Source organism: Delphinus delphis, chromosome 13 (assembly GCF_949987515.2).
Source record: "Delphinus delphis chromosome 13, mDelDel1.2, whole genome shotgun sequence".
Taxonomy (NCBI): domain Eukaryota; kingdom Metazoa; phylum Chordata; class Mammalia; order Artiodactyla; family Delphinidae; genus Delphinus; species Delphinus delphis.
The window spans coordinates 24,881,889-24,902,500 of record NC_082695.1 but is presented as its reverse complement, the minus strand read 5'-3'; the positions used below and the strand labels follow the sequence as shown (position 1 = coordinate 24,902,500).

The following is a 20,612-nucleotide window of genomic DNA, read 5'->3' as shown; positions in this document are numbered from 1 at the left end:
ATTTCTGTCCAGTGAATCTAAGACTTGACCAGCAGAAAAATGGCCCAGAGTCATCTCAACACAGACACTGAGAACACCCATGGGAAGCCTGCTACTGTCAATCAATCCTGAGCTGCAGGAAGTTTCCAGAGCTAACCAGGAAAAACTCTACTGCCGGTCCCTTACAAAGTCCTTGCTGTGAGCCAGGCCCTGCACCATCCTCTTTCCTACACCCTCACTTCCATCCTGACTGCAGCCCTAGGATGCAATGCCCAGCCTGGGCCTGTCTGCTCCCGAAGCCTGGGATCTAACGTACCACTACCCTTTACTAACAAAAACTAAACTAGCCTCTAAAGAAAGGAGTGTAACAAGAAAACTAGTTATGCTCTGACTAAATTAATATCACCCAATTTTGCCTGGGATTAACACTGGATCAGTTGTCAAAAAACAAGTAACAGTTTATGGTAACAGTGTAGGGGGATGGGTGGGAATAAAAACTCCTGTTCAGGGGTTTCAGGAATGTCATACTGGCCATCCTTTAAGACCTCATGCACATGCTCTTTTCATTAAGCCTTCTCGGGCAGAAACAATATTTTCCTACTTGAAACTGTTTACGCTACTCTCCTGCTCTCCCAGGGCATCTGACTTTTTCACTTGTATTTTAGTTGTTCGTGCCAGTGACTTGCCTCCATCCTTTCCTCCACAAGCTCCTTGAAGGCAGGCTCTCCCACACCGGCACAGCGATTTGCTCACAAGTAAGCCTGCTACTTGGTTTCATTCGTAAAGACCGACCAAACACCAATTAAGTCCACCACAACGTGAACTCTCTTTGAAGAGGGTGAATCCTAAATAACGTTTATGTGATAAATCAAACATCATATGAAGACTCACTCCTCCTACAATTCATCACATATTTAAACACAACCACGTAAATACCTTTGACAACGAAGCTGCTGTTCCAGGTTTTATGAGTTTGCCTCCTGCAGATGCTGAAGAGCTGTTTTCGGGTTTCGTTTTGTCTGCTGTTTGCGCTTTGCTTATCCCAGACACCTTAGGCACTGAGCCAACACTCCTGCTTGTTTTCTTCATTCTGGGCTGCCTCTTCGTAATGCATTTACAAGCAAATCTGTGGAGATAAATGGAGATAAATTATACTGAGAACAAAACTGTAAGAAAGCTCTCTAAAAATTTGTTTTTGAAGGATCTTACCATGAACTAAATAAAAATGTTTGAAAGCTAGATGTCGCTACAGAAAATAAAGGATGAAAAATTCTTAGACTTATTAATCAGAATGCACCCTGTTTTCAAGGCTTCCTTCTTGAACACTAACTTGAAATTATTTTCTACATTCTAGTTCTCTCAGTAAAAACAATAACGCACAGTACATTTAGTGAAGCAATAATCATCCTGGCACTTGAGAATGAGCCACTTTGCAGGTCTCTAAGGTGAGCACACTTTCCAAATTATCCAGCACAGTCCTAACTTCAAATATTTGTTGTGATATTTCCACATAAACCAGCAAAACAGCCCAGAAACTCCAACATTCAGGATCTAAATATATTTCCCAGTATATCTCTTTTATCAAGAGGAAGCATCAAAATGCCTTATAAGAATATAAGCCTCAATATTTGGTTCAGAAAGTAAGGGCACTCTTTTACAACCTTAAAACCATGACAGCAAACCTTTCGCCTAAGTGGAACAGACTCAATTTCAAGCTTAGAGGACCTGGAATAACACTGGCCACACACAGAACTACGGCCAGAAAAACCCTTCAACATACCTCTATCAGCTGAGCTAGAAAAGCAGTCTCTACCGTAGTATCATGTTTGGAAAGACACATTGGCCTGGTCTGGGTAAAGTAAATAATACGACTAACAAAAATGAAAGCCTACTGTGAACGTAAGGAAGTTTATGTACGATGACGCTGAGAAACTACACTGAGCACAAAAAAGAAGTTGGTCTATTTTAGGAAGATTTCTACACACTAATAAAAATAAAGAGAAACTTACAGAATAGCCTTTTGGAAAAGAAAAGGCTCGTTCCAATAGCTTCAATGAACACTTCACCTAGACTGTATTCGAACGCTCCAGATTTATCTTGCCTGACGTAACACAAACTGTACCAACTGGTTTGGTGGCAGAACAGTGAGACAGGGCAAAGGGGGCTCCGCTCCACCCTCACCGTGATAAGGCCTCGGAGCAAAAAGAACACTGTTTTTGACACCAAGCAAAACACAGCGAGACCTCAGTCTCCTCTCCAGCCTTCTCCCAACTTCCTGGTTCTTCCTTCCAGAAAATGCTGTAATTGGTGACAATAAAATCACCCGTCTGCTTGCCCTGAAGCCTTCTGCTTTCTACTTCCCTGTCCCATTGGAGCACTCAGCCCAGAGTTGGCACTCCCTCTAGTTTAGCTCCACCAAGCTGCTCCTTATAGGTTCCCAGAGGACACTGAAAATGACCAAGACAGACACGAGCGGCTTCCCACAACACGTGCACCACAGTTATGCTAATCCCTGCCAACTGGCAACTTTGTGCTTTTCTACCTGTAAAATTAAGGAATTAGATTGGACCCATCACTAAGTTGATTTTGTAGAAAAATCAAGTTCCTAAGAACCTTTCCTTCAACGTCTCACTTTCCCTTTGTATTTATCTTTTTTCTAAGTCTCATATCTTGTAAATGGCTCCCCAAAGTTTCTTTCTTCTCTGCTCCAAATTCCACGCCTGCACTCCTTCCTACACTACTCAGACCCTCTCCCATTCTGTGCCTACTCCTCCAGCTGCTGTCAAATTAACTTTTTCTAGACCAGCACAATCCAACAGAACTTACTGCAACTATGAAAATGTTTGGTATCCATCTGTGCTATCCGAAATACAGTAGCCACTAGCTACTTGGGGCTGTTGAGCACTTGAAATGTGGCTAGTGTGACTGAGGAACTAAAATTTAAATTTTAATCTTTTTAAAAATAAAGTTACATGGTAGACACCATACTGGACAACGTAACAGACTGTCCCTTTCCTGCTGCTGTCTCTGTCCCAGAGTTAAAACCTAATGAACTACCACTTCCCTCCCACCAGGGTGGCTATAATCAAAAAGATATATGGTAACAAATGTTAGAGAGGATGCGGAATAATTGGAAGAGTCAAGCACTGCTGGCACAAATGCAAAATGGTGCAGCCACTTTGGAAGATAGTCTGGCAGTTCCTCAAGTGGTTAAACACAGAGTTACTAGGACTTGCCTGGTGGCACAGTGGTTAAGAATCCGCCTGCTGGGCTTCCCTGGTGGCTCAGTGGTTAAGAATCCGTCTGCCAATGCAGGGGACACTCAAGCCCTGGTCCAGGAAGATCCCACAGGCCGCGGAGCAACTAAGCCCATGCACCACAACTACTGAGCCTACGCTCTAGAGCCTGCGAGCCACAACTACTGAGTCCTCGTGCCACAACTACCGAGTCCTCGTGCCACAACTACCAAAGCCCACACGCCTAGAGCCCATGCTCCGCAACAAGAGAAGCCACTGCAATGAGGAGCCCATGCAACGCAAGTAAGAGTAGCCCCCACTCGCCACAACTAGAGAAAGCCCGCACGCAGCAACGAAGACCCAACGCAGCCATAAATAAATAAATAAATTTATAAAAAATAATAAAATAAAATAAATACAAATTTTGACACGTAACTGTTCAAGCCAGACTATACTAGGAATAAAACAGTCAGAAATGAACAGCTCTAAGCTGAATCACTGTGAATCTGACAGTTACAGTGTTGACTTGGGCACGAGGTCCTGGCAACTCAGATACATGCCATCTCCATGCACGCTCTCCAGAATGTGATTTTCTAAAAGCGGGAACCACGCTTGGTGTGACGGCTCATCTTATGCCAACCTGACTGAGCTGCAGGGCACCCACACATTTTGTCAAACAGTATTCTGGGTGTGAGGGTGTTTCTGATGGAGATTAATGATTGAATTCATACGCTGGGTGAAGCAGGTGTTCTCCCTAATGTGGGCAGGCCTCATCCAACTAATCGAAGACCTGAATAGAACAAAAAGGCTGGAGTCTGAGGGAACTCTTCCTGACTGACTTCTTGAGTTAGGATGTCAGTCTTTTCCTGGCTTTGGACTCCAACTCTCAGACTGGAACTTACGCTAGCGGCTCTCCGGGGGCCCTAGCCTACCAACTGCAGATCTTGGGACTCCTCAGCCCCCATATGCATGTGAGCCAACTCCTTATAATAAGGTTGGTTCCGTCCTATTGGTTCCATCTCTCTGGAGAACGCTAATGTACTTCATAGCTGAGAACAAAACAATTTCCCCTCAATGTCTACAGTAACTACAACCCTGGAAAATTCCATATATACCAAAAAGTATGTTAAAAAAATGCTTTCTTTGTGTAAGATGGAATAAGATTCTAGGCTCAGTCATAAACAGGTTTTTTTTTCTATCCACATAAATTATTCAGCAAGATATTCCAAAGTTTTGCAGATCTCAGGATAAGTTTTCATTCTGCAGAACTGTCACTTCATTGAGTCTACACTTCCAGGGCCCCTACCTATTAAATATCAACAGTCTCCACCAACCATTGAGACAGTCAAAAAAGCTTCCACAATTTTCTAAAATGACCCCTATTAAGGACAAGGATCCTCCAAAACAGGTGATAATTCACCAGAGACCTTGGTCCCCCACATCAGGTTAAGGAGCAGGAATCGTTGGCCCAGACCCCCCTGGAGCCCCAGGCCTGGGAGAGATGCAGAGTGGAGGGAGAGGACAACACAGCATGCAGCACTTCCAGGGTCTGACTGCGAAAAGGAGTGCGATGGAAGTTACCACTACGCCTCCCCGGCCCGCACGAGGGTGTCACATAGGCACCCACCACAACCTCTAGTCCAGTGAAATCAAGGTGTGGGGGGGAAGAAAAAGTAGCTCTCCTCACAAAAACAGGATGGATGCTGTCTCTCTACATATGCTAAGAATAATCTCAAATAACAATAATCCAAGGAGTGTGTCACATGTATTTCTCAAATAATATTTCTTAAGATATTAAATATTTCTTAAACTAAAAACATCGAAATATATGCACTGCTCCCCAAATAGGGAAAGACACTGAAGGCCGCAAGCCCCTCCCATGGACAGGCATCATGCCCCAGCTGCGCCACACCCAGCACAGGTCCCTGAATCCCCACAGGTGGGCGCTGATGATGTAACTCTCCCTGGGTCAACCATTCTTTAGTGACAGTAGTCTCAATCCAAACCCCTCACCCTGCCCGCCAATCCATATGGCCTCCAATGCAACCATACACAAGCACTTCCTCAGAAACCGGCAATTTTTATCTCAATGAAGATTTCACAAGAGATGAACAAAATGTAACAACACTAAAATTATACTGCTCAATCTGCCCCTTCTAGACTTACTACTTGTCCTATCAGTCAGTGCTGGTACTCTTGACCAATATCTTTCATTTTGAAGGTGCTAATTACCATGTTATTTAATATAAAACCGACCTTTTGGATAGATTTTAGAAAACTTATTACCAGGTCTAAATCAGTATGTATTATGTTACAGCTGTAAAAGTAAAAACCTTAGCTATAATCATATTCATTTATAGAGGGCTGCTACTTTTTTATTTAAAATAATTGTTAGGCAAGGGCAGAGGCACAACTGCTCTCATTTACACAAATAAGCTTGCATTCAGTGTGAAGGCTGCAGTCTGGGTGGCTGGACCTCTTACCAGGATGTCCCAGTACAGGATTTACAGCTCCAGAAGCCCTGCCTAAAGCTAATTACATAGCCGCAGCCACACAGGAAGCTTGAGTTTCCTTTACATGTATAAGGAGGTCACATAAGGAAAACAAAGGGCCATCTCTTACCTTCCACACATGGCAGGTAAAATACTATCTAAAAATCAAACTACAGACTCTTAAAAATGGAAAATATCTTGGAGGCCGCTTATAGGAAACCCCACATGGAGCACCACTGACAAAAAATGGAGCATACTGACTACTAAGTTAGGAAGCAAGTCATTACTTAACAGTCACTGAACACTTATTTTGTGCCAAGACAAGCCAAACGTCAATTCTCTGGGAATCTAGTGAAACAAGGATAAATAAATAGATGGACATCCTAAGCTGATTAAGACAAAAATACCTATCTTCCAGGGGCTCACAGTCTAGGGGAAGAATGAGGTGCATAAGTGAACAGGTCTCCATCCTTGATGAACCTACTGCAAACATGAGGGACATACATGTACAGGGTATGGGGAGAGCAGGGGGACATCGTCCCTGGTTCTGCCCTTGCAGAACAGGGAGGGAGGTACAGGTCAGAGGTTTAAGAAAGCACGGGCCCCCTGAAGACCTGGGCCTGCTCAAACAGAGAAACGTCACAGTGACGACCAGCGGGGAAGGGTTTCGGTCTGACACACAGCACTGAGGACTGAAGGCAGTGCCGCCCTGATTGGATGTGTCCTTCCTAAAGAGAAACCTGGTGCTGCAGAGGATGGACTGAAGGACACCATATGGGGGCTCAGGGAGAGGGGCCAGAAGGGCATCTCCTTCCCTGCAACTCCTTTCCTCTGACCTGAATCTGAGAGCCATACTCAAAGGTACCCTCAGCCCACAGCTCTCCCAGGATCTGAGGACCAGCACAGCGCTTTGATAAGTCTGCCCTTCCCCCCCGTCGGTCTGAGAGTCTCCAGCCCCTACTCCAGACTTCGCACACCTGTGCCATTGGCACAGACAGGAGGAGGACCTGGTCTGCAAGCACAGCATCCAGACGACTATTACTTTCTCCATCTAGACACTGAACTTCTCAACTTAATCTAAGAAAAAACCCTGTTTGGCCAGGAGCTACCAGAGGCTCCTCCAGAGTTCATGGTTACCTAACACTACAAAGCCTCTTTCACACAAACTGCTGCTAAGCTGCTTTTCTCTGATAACATTTTATTATGAAAATTTTCAAACACACAGAAACGTTAAAGAAACTGAACAGTAAACACTCCACTTTTCTCCATTTCATAGTTGTGCAATTTATATTCTGAAAAAGTTTACACCTGTATCTGTTAAAATTATCATTTGGTCAAATTCAGCTTAAGGTCCAGCCTTTGAGATATTTTTAAATTTTTTTTTTTTTTTTTTTTTTTTTTTTTTTTGCGGTACGCGGGCCTCTCTCACTGTTGTGGCCTCCCCCGTTGCGGAGCACAGGCTCCGGACGCGCAGGCTCAGCAGCCATGGCTCACGGGCCCAGCCGCTCCGCGGCATGTGGGATCTTCCCGGACCGGGGCACGAACCCGTGTCCCCTGCATCGGCAGGCGGACTCTCAACCACTGCACCACCAGGGAAGCCCTATTTTTAAATTTTGACTTCAATTTGAAACCCATTAGTTCTTCTCTAAAAAGCACTGTCTTCAATCTTAAGTCACTTGTCCAACCAGGATCCTGACCTACAATAAAAGGCTGAATTCTAAGGAATCTCAAAGGTACCTCCTGACTCCAAAATCCTAATACACCTCACGCAGCTGATGGTAATGTTACAAGTAGAGAACAGAGCGGTGAACAGGCTCTGCGATGTGTCACCACACCCCCACCCGACCCCGGGCCTCAGAACAGCAGCACAGCACTGAACTTCAAGTCAGGAGAGCTGGGTTCACACTCCAGCTTTGCCACACAAGCTGTGACTGCAGGCAAATCACTTGATCACTTCATATGTTTGCAAATGTTTCCTCTCCTATAAAGAGGAGCTGATAAAACCTAATTTATAGTTATTGTACAAAATAACATGTGTAGACCAAGAAAGAGAACAAAAACCCCAACACACTCATTCCAGAAGTTTTTTCACCAGGGCTCAAAGGTCAGAAAAATGGTGCAACAATCCAAGAGCAGGGATGGCAATTTCTTTCAGTGATTCAGAAACTCCACCCTCCCCAACCATCCACCCATGAAAAACACACGAATCAAGTTTCAGAAATAATGCCAAAAGGACCTTAAGAATTTATCTTAACTGTCATTATATTGCAACAAGAAGGCTCCTCCCTGAGCAAAGGAGAACACAGATTGTCCTGGAAACCACGAAGGAGCTCTGAGGCCATCCCTCACCAAGAAGCACCTTCAGCCCTGGCAAAGTGCGGGACAGGAGCCCTTGGTGTTAACTACAGGGGTGGTCCCTAATCCTCCCACCTGTAGACACACAAGAATCCCGATGGGTCACCACTTCTTCCTTTGAACTCCTCTATGCACCTCCTATTCACCTCCAAGTAGAATCATTTGTCCCCTCTGTTACACTAAATGTATTGCTATTTAAAACTATTTAAATGGAATTGTGGGGACTTCCCTGGCGGTCCAGTGGTTAAGACTCTGGGCTTCCACTGCAGAGGGCACAGGTTGATCCCTGATCATCAGGGAACTGAGATCCCACATGCTGGGTGGAGCAGCCAGAAAAAAAAAAAAAAGGAATTGTTATTTTATTGATAACTTATAAATCCACTGTGCTTTTTTTACAGTATCTGGAGACTGCCCCACCCACCATGTCTGTTCAAATCTGTATCCCTCGGCAAGTTACTTAACCTCTCTGAAATCTCAGTTTCCTCATATGTAAAATGGGCTGGTAATAATACTACCTTCCTTATAAGGATTTTGGGAGGATTAAATGAAATAATGAACCTAAAGTGCTTAGCAGGGTGGCCCACAGTAATGATGACATAAATGTGAGCTATCGTAGTCTATAACAACACACTGCATGCCCCAAGTATGACTAATGCCTTATTAAAATAAAAGCAGCAACTCAAAAGACACTCTGTCAGACAAACCCTTCATAAAGAATGACTAAAGATTATTTTTACTCACTACTTCATTTAATTATACACTGTGGCACACAGATGTCAACAAACAACACTTGCTTCTGGTTCTTTCCCACTGAAAATTACGTATCAGGAAACACTGAAAATATATGGTAGGGAGTTCCCTGGAACGCTAATCAGGAGACCTGGATTGTGGCTCAGGCCTGGCATGCCTTCATGACCCCAAGCAAGTCATGCGAACTCTGTGAGCCTTGTTTATAGGCGAGGAGGATGGATTAGGATCACTCAAAAATTCAAATATTCTATTTCACAATTTATACCTCAAGAACCAGGAATGAAAACTTTTTTAAAAAAGGAAATTGCTTATTAGCTATGATGTTTTTATGTTATATATTGATAATATCCTACTAAAATTCAAAAAAAGGTTTCAATCCAAGCAACCTAAATACATTTATCTCTTATTTCATAAACTCCATATTCAAAATGTAGGGATCATATTAAAATTTTAAATTAAGAAGAGACTAAAACACTGAGAAGGAATCACACTGTCAAGGGAAAATTGAAATTTAGCAAACTAAATTGGAGTGTGGGGCTTCCCTGGTGGCGCAGTGGTTAAGAATCCACCTCCCAATGCAGGGGACATGGGTTTGAGCCCTGGTCCGGGAAGATCCCACATGCTTCGGAGCAACTAAGCCATGCACCACAACTACTGAACCGCATGCCACAACTACTGAAGCCCGTGCGCCTAGAGCCCGTGCTCCACAACAAGAGAAGCCACCACTATGAGAAGGCTGCGCATCTCAACGAAGAGTAGCCTCCACTCGCTGCAACTAGAGAAAGCCTGTGCCCAGCAACAAAGACCCAACACAGCCAAAAATAAATAAATTAATTAAAATAAATAAATAAGTCTGTAAGTAAAAGTTGCTACTAAATGGATCAAAACCAATAACCAATTGATAAAATCACGACTTCTACAAAACCAAACAAAACGTTGAAAAGAAATTCAATAAGAAATGTTTTAATTAAATAAATCATAATGCAATAGACTTCTTATACTGAATTCCTCAACATATACATTTTTTTTAAACTTTCTTATTGTGAATTGCAACACACTACCAGAAAGTGCGTTTAAAGGTGTACATTTTAAAGATAGACTTGGAGTGGACTCCACTGAAAAAGGCAAGGCTTACTCAGACAAAAGTCTGAGCTTTGCCAGGTCAAAACACTGCACCTGTGAAAGTGGGCGTGTATTCAAGGTGCAAGAGACAGAGACATGAAGGAGAGGGGCCAGGGAGATGCCTTCGGGCATGTGATTCTGTGCTTAGCCTGAATCTAAATACAAAAGTCCATTACTGCTCAAAATACTTCCATGCTTACTGACTAAGGAGCTTACTGGAAATTTTTAAAAGCTTATTTTTTAATGTCCATTTTTAAATGAAGTATAGTTGCTGTACAACATTATTTAAGTTACAGACGTACAATAGTGATTCACAATTTTTAAAGGTTATACTCCATTTATACTTATAAAATATTGGCTAGGGCTTCCCTGGTGGTGCAGCAGTTGAGAGTCCGTCTGCCGATGCAGGGGACACGGGTTTGTGCCCCGGTCCGGGAAGATTCCACATGCCGCGGAGCGGCTGGGCCCGTGAGCCATGGCCGCTGAGCTTGCGCGTCTGGAGCCTGTGCTCCACAACAGGAGAGGCCACAGCAGTGAGAGGCCCGCGTAATGCAAAAAAAAAAAAAAAAAAATTGGCTATACTTCCCATGTTGCACAATATATCCTTGCAGCTTACTTTATACCTAACAGTTTGTACCTCCTTACCCCGCTACCCCTATATTGCCCCTCCCCCATCCCTCTCCCCACTGCTAATCAGTGCTTTGTTCTCTATTATGTGTCTTTTAAATGTTTATTTTTATTATAACATGATGTCTTCTCATTTTTAAGACAGATTTTACTTCATGCCTAAAATTAGGGTGTGATTATCAACTAATGTGCACATTTAATATGGTGGTTCTACCTGCTCCCAGAAGCCAATGATGCAAACTCCGGCACTGAGGAAAGGCGGCCTTCAGAGGGACCTCTCCTTCACTTCCACCTCCAGCCCCACGTGTGCACTCCCCTCCAAACGCCCTTGTGGCCACAGAAGAAGGAAAAGGAAAAAGCAGTTCCTCTCCAACTTCCACCCCTTCCCCTCACAGCTACCTCCTCTCTGCCTGGCAATGCTGGGTGAAGGGAGCCTGGGGGCGAATCTACAGGAGAAGGTGCCCAAGTGGACACTGAAGTCGGCCAGAAGGAGGAGATGGCAAGCAGGGCCGACACAGCTCCAAGTGGAAGGACGGGGCAAAGTCAGACCTCACTGGAATGGGATAAAAAGTTGAGTAGGAGATGAAGGAAGAACGTTTCAAAAATTTGGCTTTGTGAAGGGCACAGAGTCAGAGGGTGATGAGGAGGGTGAGACACTTTGTTGATGTTGCTATTGTGTAAATGCCAGAGCAAGCTGCCTGGGGGAGGGCGGTGCTGCCCAGCACCAGCACATTTGATTCGAAACCACCCTATGTGCCTGGAAAGGAGGAAGAAACTGAGGCTACAGAAGTAAGGAGTTTGCCCAAAGTCTGAACTCTTTTCACTAAACCACAACTACTGATAGACAGGATACTAGAAAAAAAGAGTTAATTATCAGCAACAAAAATCCAAAAGCGCAATTCTATTTCCCACAGAAAAACCCACTCATACTAATTTATGATTTCTATTACTCTGCAAGATTTAACACAAGGAAATATTTAGAAACAACTAGAAGCTCCCTGCATTTTTCAAACTTAGAACTATAAGTCTTCTCCTTCTTACTGCTTTGAAAAAAATAACAACAACAACGAAAAAACCCTAATCTTATACTAGGACCTCTTTAGATCCATTTCTGGAGATCTTTTTAATACAAGGCGCTAAAAGGCCGTTAAACTACTGCTGATACTTAACATTCCAGACAAGTGACAAGGCTGGAAAAGGACAGCCTAAAAGAATTTCTGGCTATAGTACACAAATGGTTTTTCCAGATTTAGTCCAAAACAAATTGGTTCCCAAAGTTCAAACTCCCAGAATGCAAGAAATTTTGAGTCTCCTCTCCTTCTTCAGCCATATTTACAAAAAGAAAATGTTTATTCATGGCCCCTTCAAACCATGGCTTTATGCTCAGATTTCTGGCAGGCAGTTACAAAATTGCACAATACTGTATTCATAAAATTAACTGTCAGCCATATTTTTAATTAAAAATATCAATTCAATATATTTGTACATTTATAACAAACTGTGATCTGAAATACAAAATGAAACATTTTCTTTTGTTATTTTACTAATCATTCAAATGTAACAATGTAATAAACCCTTTAATAATAAGCTAAAAATTTTAGATTTGAGAAATGTTTTGCCAATGGCACAAAGAAAGTCTTTCCAAACTAAACAAGTTAAAACAGATTAGAATTTGAATTCAGTTTAATAAAAATTGAAATCTTTTTTCAATAAGCACTTCACTGATTAGATAACATGAAAAGCAATAAAAATTACTAAGGAGTACTTTTTTCTTATATCTACTGAGTATAAGGTAGTGTCTCAACAGTGGGTAATTCTGCCCTCTAGGGGACATTTGGCACTGTCAGTAGACATTTTTGGTTGTCACAACTGGGTGAGAGTCCAGGGATACTGCTAAACATCCCACAATGCACTGGATACTCCTCGCAACAAAGAACTATAGGGCCCCCAAAATCAATAGTGTCAAGGCTGAAAAACTCTGGCATGAAAAGATTGGTTTAAACCGAGGAGGGAAGGGAGATGTTTGTCTTTCTGCAGCAGACTATAAATACAGTCTCATCTGCACATTGTGTTGAGCTGAGAAAGCCAACTCAACAGAATTGACTGAAAGAGCAGGGAACGTGTATGACATGGGGCCTCTTACACCCTTGATTTCCATCCACATTTTCTGGGAAAGGACAGACAGCTCAAAGAAGGCTCTCTCTGATCTCCCAGAATGAAATGTAAGGAGAGTCACAGGGACCCACTGCTGACCTGCACCTCCTTCTGTGGTGTCCTGCCTGGCAGACTAACAATCCCAAATGGATGGCGAAAATCCACTGTTCTCCAGTCCATCTGAAACCTCACTGGCAAGAAGGAAAGCAGGGAACTAAACCCTGAGGGCCCCCTGCATGCCAAGCACTGTGCTGGGGATACCACACACACAGCATTTCATTCAACCCTCCTTCACCTTGAGAGGTAAGGATGACCTCAGGGCAACCGTGAAAAGGATCACCTGAGCCTCCCACAGCTGGCCGATGCCAAGGGTAGAGGTCTGAACAGGTCTGACTCCAGATGTCCCACGACGGCACCACAGCAGGGTAGCTCCCTAGGCTGTCTTCCTCAATCTCAGGTGCGGCCTGCACAGTGAGACACTGAGCCATGGTAGAGACTCGTCCCGGCCCCCGAGCGCAGGTCTTAGCTGACAGCATCCCCTCGTCTCCGTGCCCACCACCCCTGCCAGCCCTGCTCCAGCTCCTTCTGTGTCAGGGAAGAATCACAACCCGGCGAACCAAATCCCGGTGCCCCCCAACCTCTCCAGGCGCCCGCCTACCTGCCTCAGGCCAAACGCCCCGCTCCCACCCTCTCCTCACCCCTTGTCTGACGCAGGCCAAACGCCCCGCTCCCACCCTCTCCCCACCCCTTGTCTGACGCAGCCACGCTCTTTCCAACACCTACACTTCCACTCAGCCATCCCGCCCCAACAGCCCCTTACGGTCTTCTCCCACATCATGCCAAGACTCTGCTCCAGGCACTGTGACCACAGCACCCATCTCACTGTATTTCATCCCAGCAACATTTGAGACATACTTAGACTAAAAAATATTCATTCTTTACCCTAAATTAAATGGTAGGTGGGCATCCTGTATCTTACCTGGCAACCCTAGGCCCTGCACACAGACCGGCCAACAGGGAGGAAAGGGCAGCACCAGGAGAGGAGGGAGCAGAACACGGGGACGAGACACAAGGTGAACCGGGACGAGAACGATGGGCAGAAGCTACACAGAGAACAGCAAGAATATTAAGCCCGAACCACAGAGCTCGACAGTCAGTCCTCCACAAAACAGCCCGACCCAGAACTCCAAAGCCACTCTCCAGGGCTCTCTCCAGCAGCTGGGGTCTAGAGCAGCACGTTTCTTTCATGAAACCAGACCCCTGTGCTGGGCCCTCTGCCCGCCTCGCGCAGCTCCCTCCCACGGGCGCGTTATTCCCCCAAGTCCAGTGTCCACTGGTTGAAAACTCCCTCCTCCTTCAAAGCAATCTTGGAGGACAAGCAGCTCAAATCCCTCAAAGCCCAGCTCAGAGGACCTGGGTCACACGAAGCCCCGCCCCCAGACTGTCCCTCCAGCACCATCAACACGCCCTCAGGGCAGCCACGTGGAGGCTTCTCTGCCTCACCAGGACCGCAAGGCGCATAGAGGAGGCGCCTAGAGGAGGCGAGGCAGGGCCAGTGCCAAAGGCATCATTTAAGAACTACAAAGAGAAAGGAACCAAACAGACAGACAAAATCAGAGCTAGGATGTGAAGAGCCCAAGCCACTGCTGAAAGGACAAGCGTGTTAGAAGGAAATCCTGGAAGCGCTCTCGAGACACCTATTACCCAGTTCACAGCCTGTCACACCACATCCTGCAACTGGGGGTAGAACTTCTACTCACTTATCAGTGGCAGGATGAGGATGTAAGAGGAAAAGAGAGGAAAACCATGGCAAGCACTTCCTTCTGAGTTCCAGATGTCATGGTGCACCCATCCCTGTGAAAATGTGAGACTCACCATATAACTCAATTACACTGACTTTGCTGTTGCCAATTTAGTATCATGCTGTTTGTCTTTACTGCGTGAGTAATGTATTCCAAAGTCCAAGCACCGAACTTAATTACGTGTCAGAATTTCAATGCAATGCAACCAACAGGGTATCAAGAAAATAGAATGTGTAAAATAAATGTTTCTTCCTAATGCTTCATTCTAATTTTTAACAAATAAAATGTCAGAACAATGTTACCTGATTTAGCAAACTCGGAGCTTCAGTAACAGGTTACTAGTAACACATTAAGAGTAATAGGGCTTCCCTGGTGGCGCACTGGTTAAGAATCCGCCTGCCAATGCAGGGGACATGGGTTCGAGCCCTGGTCCAGGAAGATCCCACATGCCACAGAGCAACTAAGCCCGTGTGCCACAACTACTGAGCCGGCACTCCAGAGCCCGCGAGCCACAACTCCTGAAGCCCGGGCGCCTAGAGCCCGTGCACTGCAACAAGAGAAGCCACCACAATGAGAAGCCCGCACACCACAACCAAGAGTAGCCCCCGCTCACTGCAACTAGAGAAAGCCCACACACAGCAACAAAGACTCAACGCAGCCAAAAATAAATAAATAAAATAAATAAATTAAAAAAAAAAAGAGTAATGGAGACTTCCCTGGTGGTTCATTGGAAGGTGGTCCAGTGGTCCACCTTCCAATGCAGGGGATGTGGATTGGATCCCTGGTCTGGGAACTAAGATCCCACATGCCACCGGGCAACTAAGCCCGTGGCCCCAACTAGAGAACTTGCGCACCACAGCTAGAGAGCCTGCGTGATACGAACTACAAAGCCCATGTGCTCTGGAACCTGCGCACCACAGCTAGAGAAGAGAAAACTCGCACGCCACAACTAGAGAAGCTCATGCGCAGCAACAAAAAGATCCTGCATGCGTCAACGAAGATCCCGCGTGCCGCAACTAAGACCCAACGCAGCCATAATTAATTAATTAAAAATCTTAAAAAAAAAAAGAATAATAGACTCTCATACAAACTGTACAGCAGCTCACCCCAAACTCAGCAGATGGGACTCTTCGGATTCTAATCCTTCAAAACTATTTCTTAGGTTTAAAATATTACCCCCAAAATTACCAAATCCTGTCTCTGAGAACACTGCTTACCTAATCTGATTTACTGCAAATGAGTAATTTAACTATTTCAGCTTTAAAAACAACCATCTGGGCTTCCCTGGTGGCTCAGTGGTTAAGAATCCGCCTGCCAATGCAGGGGACATGGGTTCGAGCCCTGGCCCGGGAAGATCCCACATGCCGTGGAGCAACTAAGCCCGTGCGCCACAACTACCGAGCCTGTGCTCTAGAGCCCATGAGCCACAACTGAGCCCGCCTGCCACAACTATTGAAGCCCACGTGCCCCTAGAGCCCATGCTCTGCAACAAGAGAAGCCACTGCAATGAGAAGCCCACGCACCGCAACGAAGAGTAGACCCCACTCGCAGCAACTAGAGAAAGTCCATGCGGAGCAACGAAGACCCAATGCAGCCATTAATTAATTAATTAATTAATTGAAAAAGAAAAAAAGACACAATGCAGGCAAAAATAAATTGAAAAAAAAAAAACAAAAAACAGGGCTTCCCTGGTGGCGCAGTGGTTGAGGGTCTGCCTGCTGATGCAGGGGACACGGGTTCGTGCCCCGGTCCGGGAGGATCCCACATGCTGCGGAGCGGCTGGGCCCGTAAGCCATGGCCACTGAGCCTGCGCGTCTGGAGCCTGTGCTCTGCAACGGGAGAGGCCACAGTGAGAGGCCCACATACCACAAAAACAAAAAAAAACAAACAACCATCCCTTCTAAGGACTTCAAAACACAAACAGATTTTTATGAGAGAGAGAAGAGCAGCATTGTTCTGGGCCATAACACTAAACACAGAGCATGGTGCCAGAAGGCAGATCTCCAACTAGCAGCCTGGGACACTGCGGCTGTGCACTCAGGAATTCACAGTCTAGTGGAAAGAACCCAGATTATTCCGGCAGAACCTGGTTCAAGTGCCAGCTCCACCACTTACTTGTTATGTGGCTCTGGGCATGTTACTCACGTCCAAACTTCAGTCCTTGCACCTCTAGGTGGAGGCTAAGAGCTCCTACACAGGACTGCTACAGGAACCACACCAAACAGCACACTGCTATCCTCGCTGCATCACAGAGGTGAATTCCCCGTACCCTAACTTCTTATTTCTTCTTTCCAACTCCTCACACCACCAGCAGAAGAGAAGGGGTCTCTCCCCCCAGGACAGTCCCCAGGGCTGTTCTGCTCCACTCCATCTTCCAGACAACTAAAAACTCCACGGTCCACTGCAGGTGTGTGCCACCCCCTCTGGGGCCTAACCACTGCTGCTGTCACCCCGTGGGGTCTAACTCAGCAAGGCCTTCCTTTGCCTTCCTCATTCAGCGGGTCACTAATTGGACTTGCCCTTCCTCTGTCCCTGGTATCCAGCCCTCTCCTCACTCGCTCCCTTGCCCAGTATGAGTCTCCCCACTGGCCTTTCATCACACCTCCTGACTGACACACATCTCTCTCTGAACCTTTCTGCATGCTTTCAATCCCTTCTATCCTTGCATCTTTCTTCTTTTTGAATTGTTGCTTTTTTGTGTGTGTGTGGTACACAGGCCTCTTACTGTTGTGGCCTCTCCCATTGCGGAGCACAGGCTCCGGACGCGCAGGCTCAGCGGCCATGGCTCACAGGCCCAGCCGCTCCACGGCATGTGGGATCCTCCCGGACCAGGGCACGAACCCGTGTCCCCTGCAACGGCAGGCAGACTCTCAACCACTGCGCCACCAGGGAAGCCCCGAATTGTTGCTTTTTTAAGATGAGATAAAGGTATTGTGGATTTTTGTAAAAGATTCTTTATTAATTAAATTAGAAAATAACAGAAAAAACTCTGGGCCTGGTTTCCCAGGTCCTCTAATCAGTCCTCTCTGCTTCCTGTTTGCCTATGACCGAGGACAGACAGCAAACTATAGTCCATGGGCCAAATCCAGCTCATCACTTGTTTTTGTACAGTCCACAAACTAAGAATATTTCTTGCATTTTTTTTTTTTTTTTTTTTTTTGGCGGTACGTGGGCCTCTCACTGTTGTGGCCTCTCCCGTTGCGGAGCACAGGCTCCAGATGCACAGGCTCTGCGGCCATGGCTCACGGGCCCAGCCGCTCCACGGCATGTGGGATCTTCCCGGACCGGGGCACGAACCCGTGTCCCCTGCATCGGCAGGCAGACTCTCAACCACTGCACCACCAGGGAAGCCCTATTTCTTGCATTTTTAAATGGTTGGGGAGAAAAAAAAAAATCAAGAGTATTTTGTGACATCAAAAACCATACAAAATTCAAGTTTTCAGATCCACTAAGAAAATTTTATTGAAACACAGGTACACTCATTCATTCATGTATTTCTATGGCTACTTCTGTGCTGATTAGTTGCAACAGAGACTATATGGCCTGCAAAGTCAAAAACATTTACTACCTGGCTCTTTACAGAAAAAGCCTGTCAGTCTCTGTCTCTACTGAGACTATAATGATATGCCTTCCCCACCTCTCAGTTGACTTTGACTTTCCTCTTCTTTTCTTTTCTTTTTTTTTTTTGGCCGCGCCATAGAGTCTTAACCACTGGAGTGCCAGGGAAGTCCCTTTGTTTTTTGGGGGGTTGACTTTCATATAGAACTACAGGTGACTAAATTCCCCATCTCAGGAATGTTTTCCCCTTTTCCAAATCCTAACCATTACCAGCAGCTTATGTGGAAGCAGGTAAGCAAAACATTCCTTGTTACTATACAGATTGAGGCCTTGGCGATGCTGTCCCCGTGTATACAAGGGACGGCTGACGACCCCCTATTCACTTCCAATCTTTCACAGCGGGCTGGCAGGCTAGCAGCTAGGAAAGAGAGCATGCAATATAGGGTACTGAAAGAAATGCTCAAGGAAGCCATGGGAATAATGTGTCTGTCCTGTACCACAATGTCATCATTTACGTGTTACCAGTATAAGTGAAAGTCAAAAAGATACCAACTCAAAACAACAGAATTTCAAAAAGAAATCAGGAAGAAAAAGCTGATGAGGGGCAGAAGGGGATGAGGAGAAAACCGACAACTTAGACTCTCACCAACTGTGGTTAGTGGAAAACTGTGGAGACCCTAGCATTAAAGGGGCATGCAGCCCTCCCCCGGAGGCCAAAGCAGTCTAAGAAGGAAGGTTCCTATGAAGCTGGAACCTCAGCTCATCGGGTGTCCTGACACCCTCGAGCTGCCACGCTACATAAGGTGGTCTAACCCCAGGGATCACTACCTCCTTGCACACCATCTGGGAACAAATAAGAAGTAAGAAACCTGGAATGCACCTCTGTGACTAGTCTCAATAGGAAACCCTGACCTTTTGAAGGCAAGATGTTTTCACCTCAAATTTTTTTCAACTTTACCGAGATATAATTGATAAATAAAACTGTAACACATTTAAAATGTACATCACGGCGACTGATGTACATATACATTGTAAAAGGATTCCCACCACCTAGTTAATTAATATGTCACCGCACATATTTATCTTTTGTTCATGTGTGTGAGAAGCAGATTTTGGAAGGGTGCAGGTGCTGTCAAAGGTTAGAATCTGATCCTATTGTCCACAAGTTCCCAGGAAGAGGAAAGCTCTGAAAGACAGACCCTGGAAGACTTGCTTCTGTAGCAGAAGAGGGAGTTTGGGCTTAAAGTGTCCCCACAGCACAGCAGGGCTCTTCCAAGGGCAACAATACAGTCCTGAGCTGAAATAAATCATCTGATTTACACTGTCTGGATCCAGGAAGACAGGAGTCCCAGGTAGACTGTCCTCCTCAGAGGACCTGGTAAGGTACTGTGTGCAGTTCTAGAACCACACTGTGAGGAGAAAATCTAATAACCAGCCTGTCTCCAGTCCAGAGAGCTCTGAAAACAACTCAAGTAAGTGAGACTTTCATCTCGGTAAGTGAAAATAGTCGTTTTCAAACTTCAAAAGGTCCAGAAGGCAGGAATAGGACTAGAGAGTGAAAGTTATCAAGCGACAGATTCCGAGGCAACTAATAATCAGCGATGTCCCTACACCAACCGACCGGCCTTAAAACTGGTTGGGTCCTTCCCTCGCCGAAGGCACTCAAGCGGGGCCAGGAGGACTGCTCGTCATCAGACACCAGCTGAATGTTCGGCTCCTGCACTAACTTCGGTTAGCTAGATACTCGGACAGTCACAACGCTTCAGCTCTCAGGGCTCCAGGTAACAGTGGTGTAACATCAACTGTTTTAAAGAGCATCACATTGAACCTACACGGGGGAATTTGCTGGGCTCACTTTCTCACTTGCCTGTTTCCTGAGGGAATCTCTTTCTCAGTGCAGCCACCAGCCACCCCCATCACCTGAAATGTCCCAAGCTCGCTTCTGACGCAGCATGGCACATATATATAAGCTCCAGGCTCCTGACAATTTAAAAAAAAAAAAAAAAGTATGTAGACAAAACACAAAGAAACCAGTAACTGCTATGCAAAAAGTAATCAGCTGTTTGAGAGATAACAGGTCTTTTTCCTCTTGATCTCACTATGCTCTGAAGCTTCACCTGCAAAGATGTTCAGAGACTAAGAACCCTTCACAGAAGTCACTCTCTGGCGTCAATACAGACCCTGCTGCTGCTGACCACCCTCTCTCCACCTGAAGGACTCCCTGGCCAGACAAGGTGCAGCACCTATGCAATCACATGCGACGAGGAATGAAACAGCATAGGAACCCTGGGTGGTTATCCCTGAGGATAATGAACCTTGGGTAACAAAGTAAACACTGCGTTAGCGTTTCAGCAGAGACTCTCATACTTGCATAATAAATCCCCCTCTTAGCCTACCATCACAGGATATACTCTTCAATTTTTATTTCCTGCTTAAAAAAAATCACTACAGAAATAGTATTGGAGGGCTTCCCTGGTGGCGCAGTGGTTGAGAGTCCGCCTGCCAATGCAGAGGACACGAGTTCATGCCCCAGTCCG

The 20,612-nt window shown here is 45.5% G+C and overlaps 1 protein-coding gene across 2 annotated transcripts in view; it reads right to left on the bottom strand.

Annotated features, from left to right (window-relative positions):
• Positions 1-20,612, bottom strand: part of SPECC1L (sperm antigen with calponin homology and coiled-coil domains 1 like) — a 122,691-nt gene that overhangs the window by 92,456 nt on the left and 9,623 nt on the right. For both annotated transcript variants that reach the window (XM_060028433.1, XM_060028434.1), the window contains exon 2: positions 916-1,105. In XM_060028433.1, coding sequence (XP_059884416.1) covers positions 916-1,068 — 153 coding nt within the window. In that variant the 5' untranslated portion in view covers positions 1,069-1,105. The remainder of the gene's footprint in view (positions 1-915; positions 1,106-20,612) is intronic.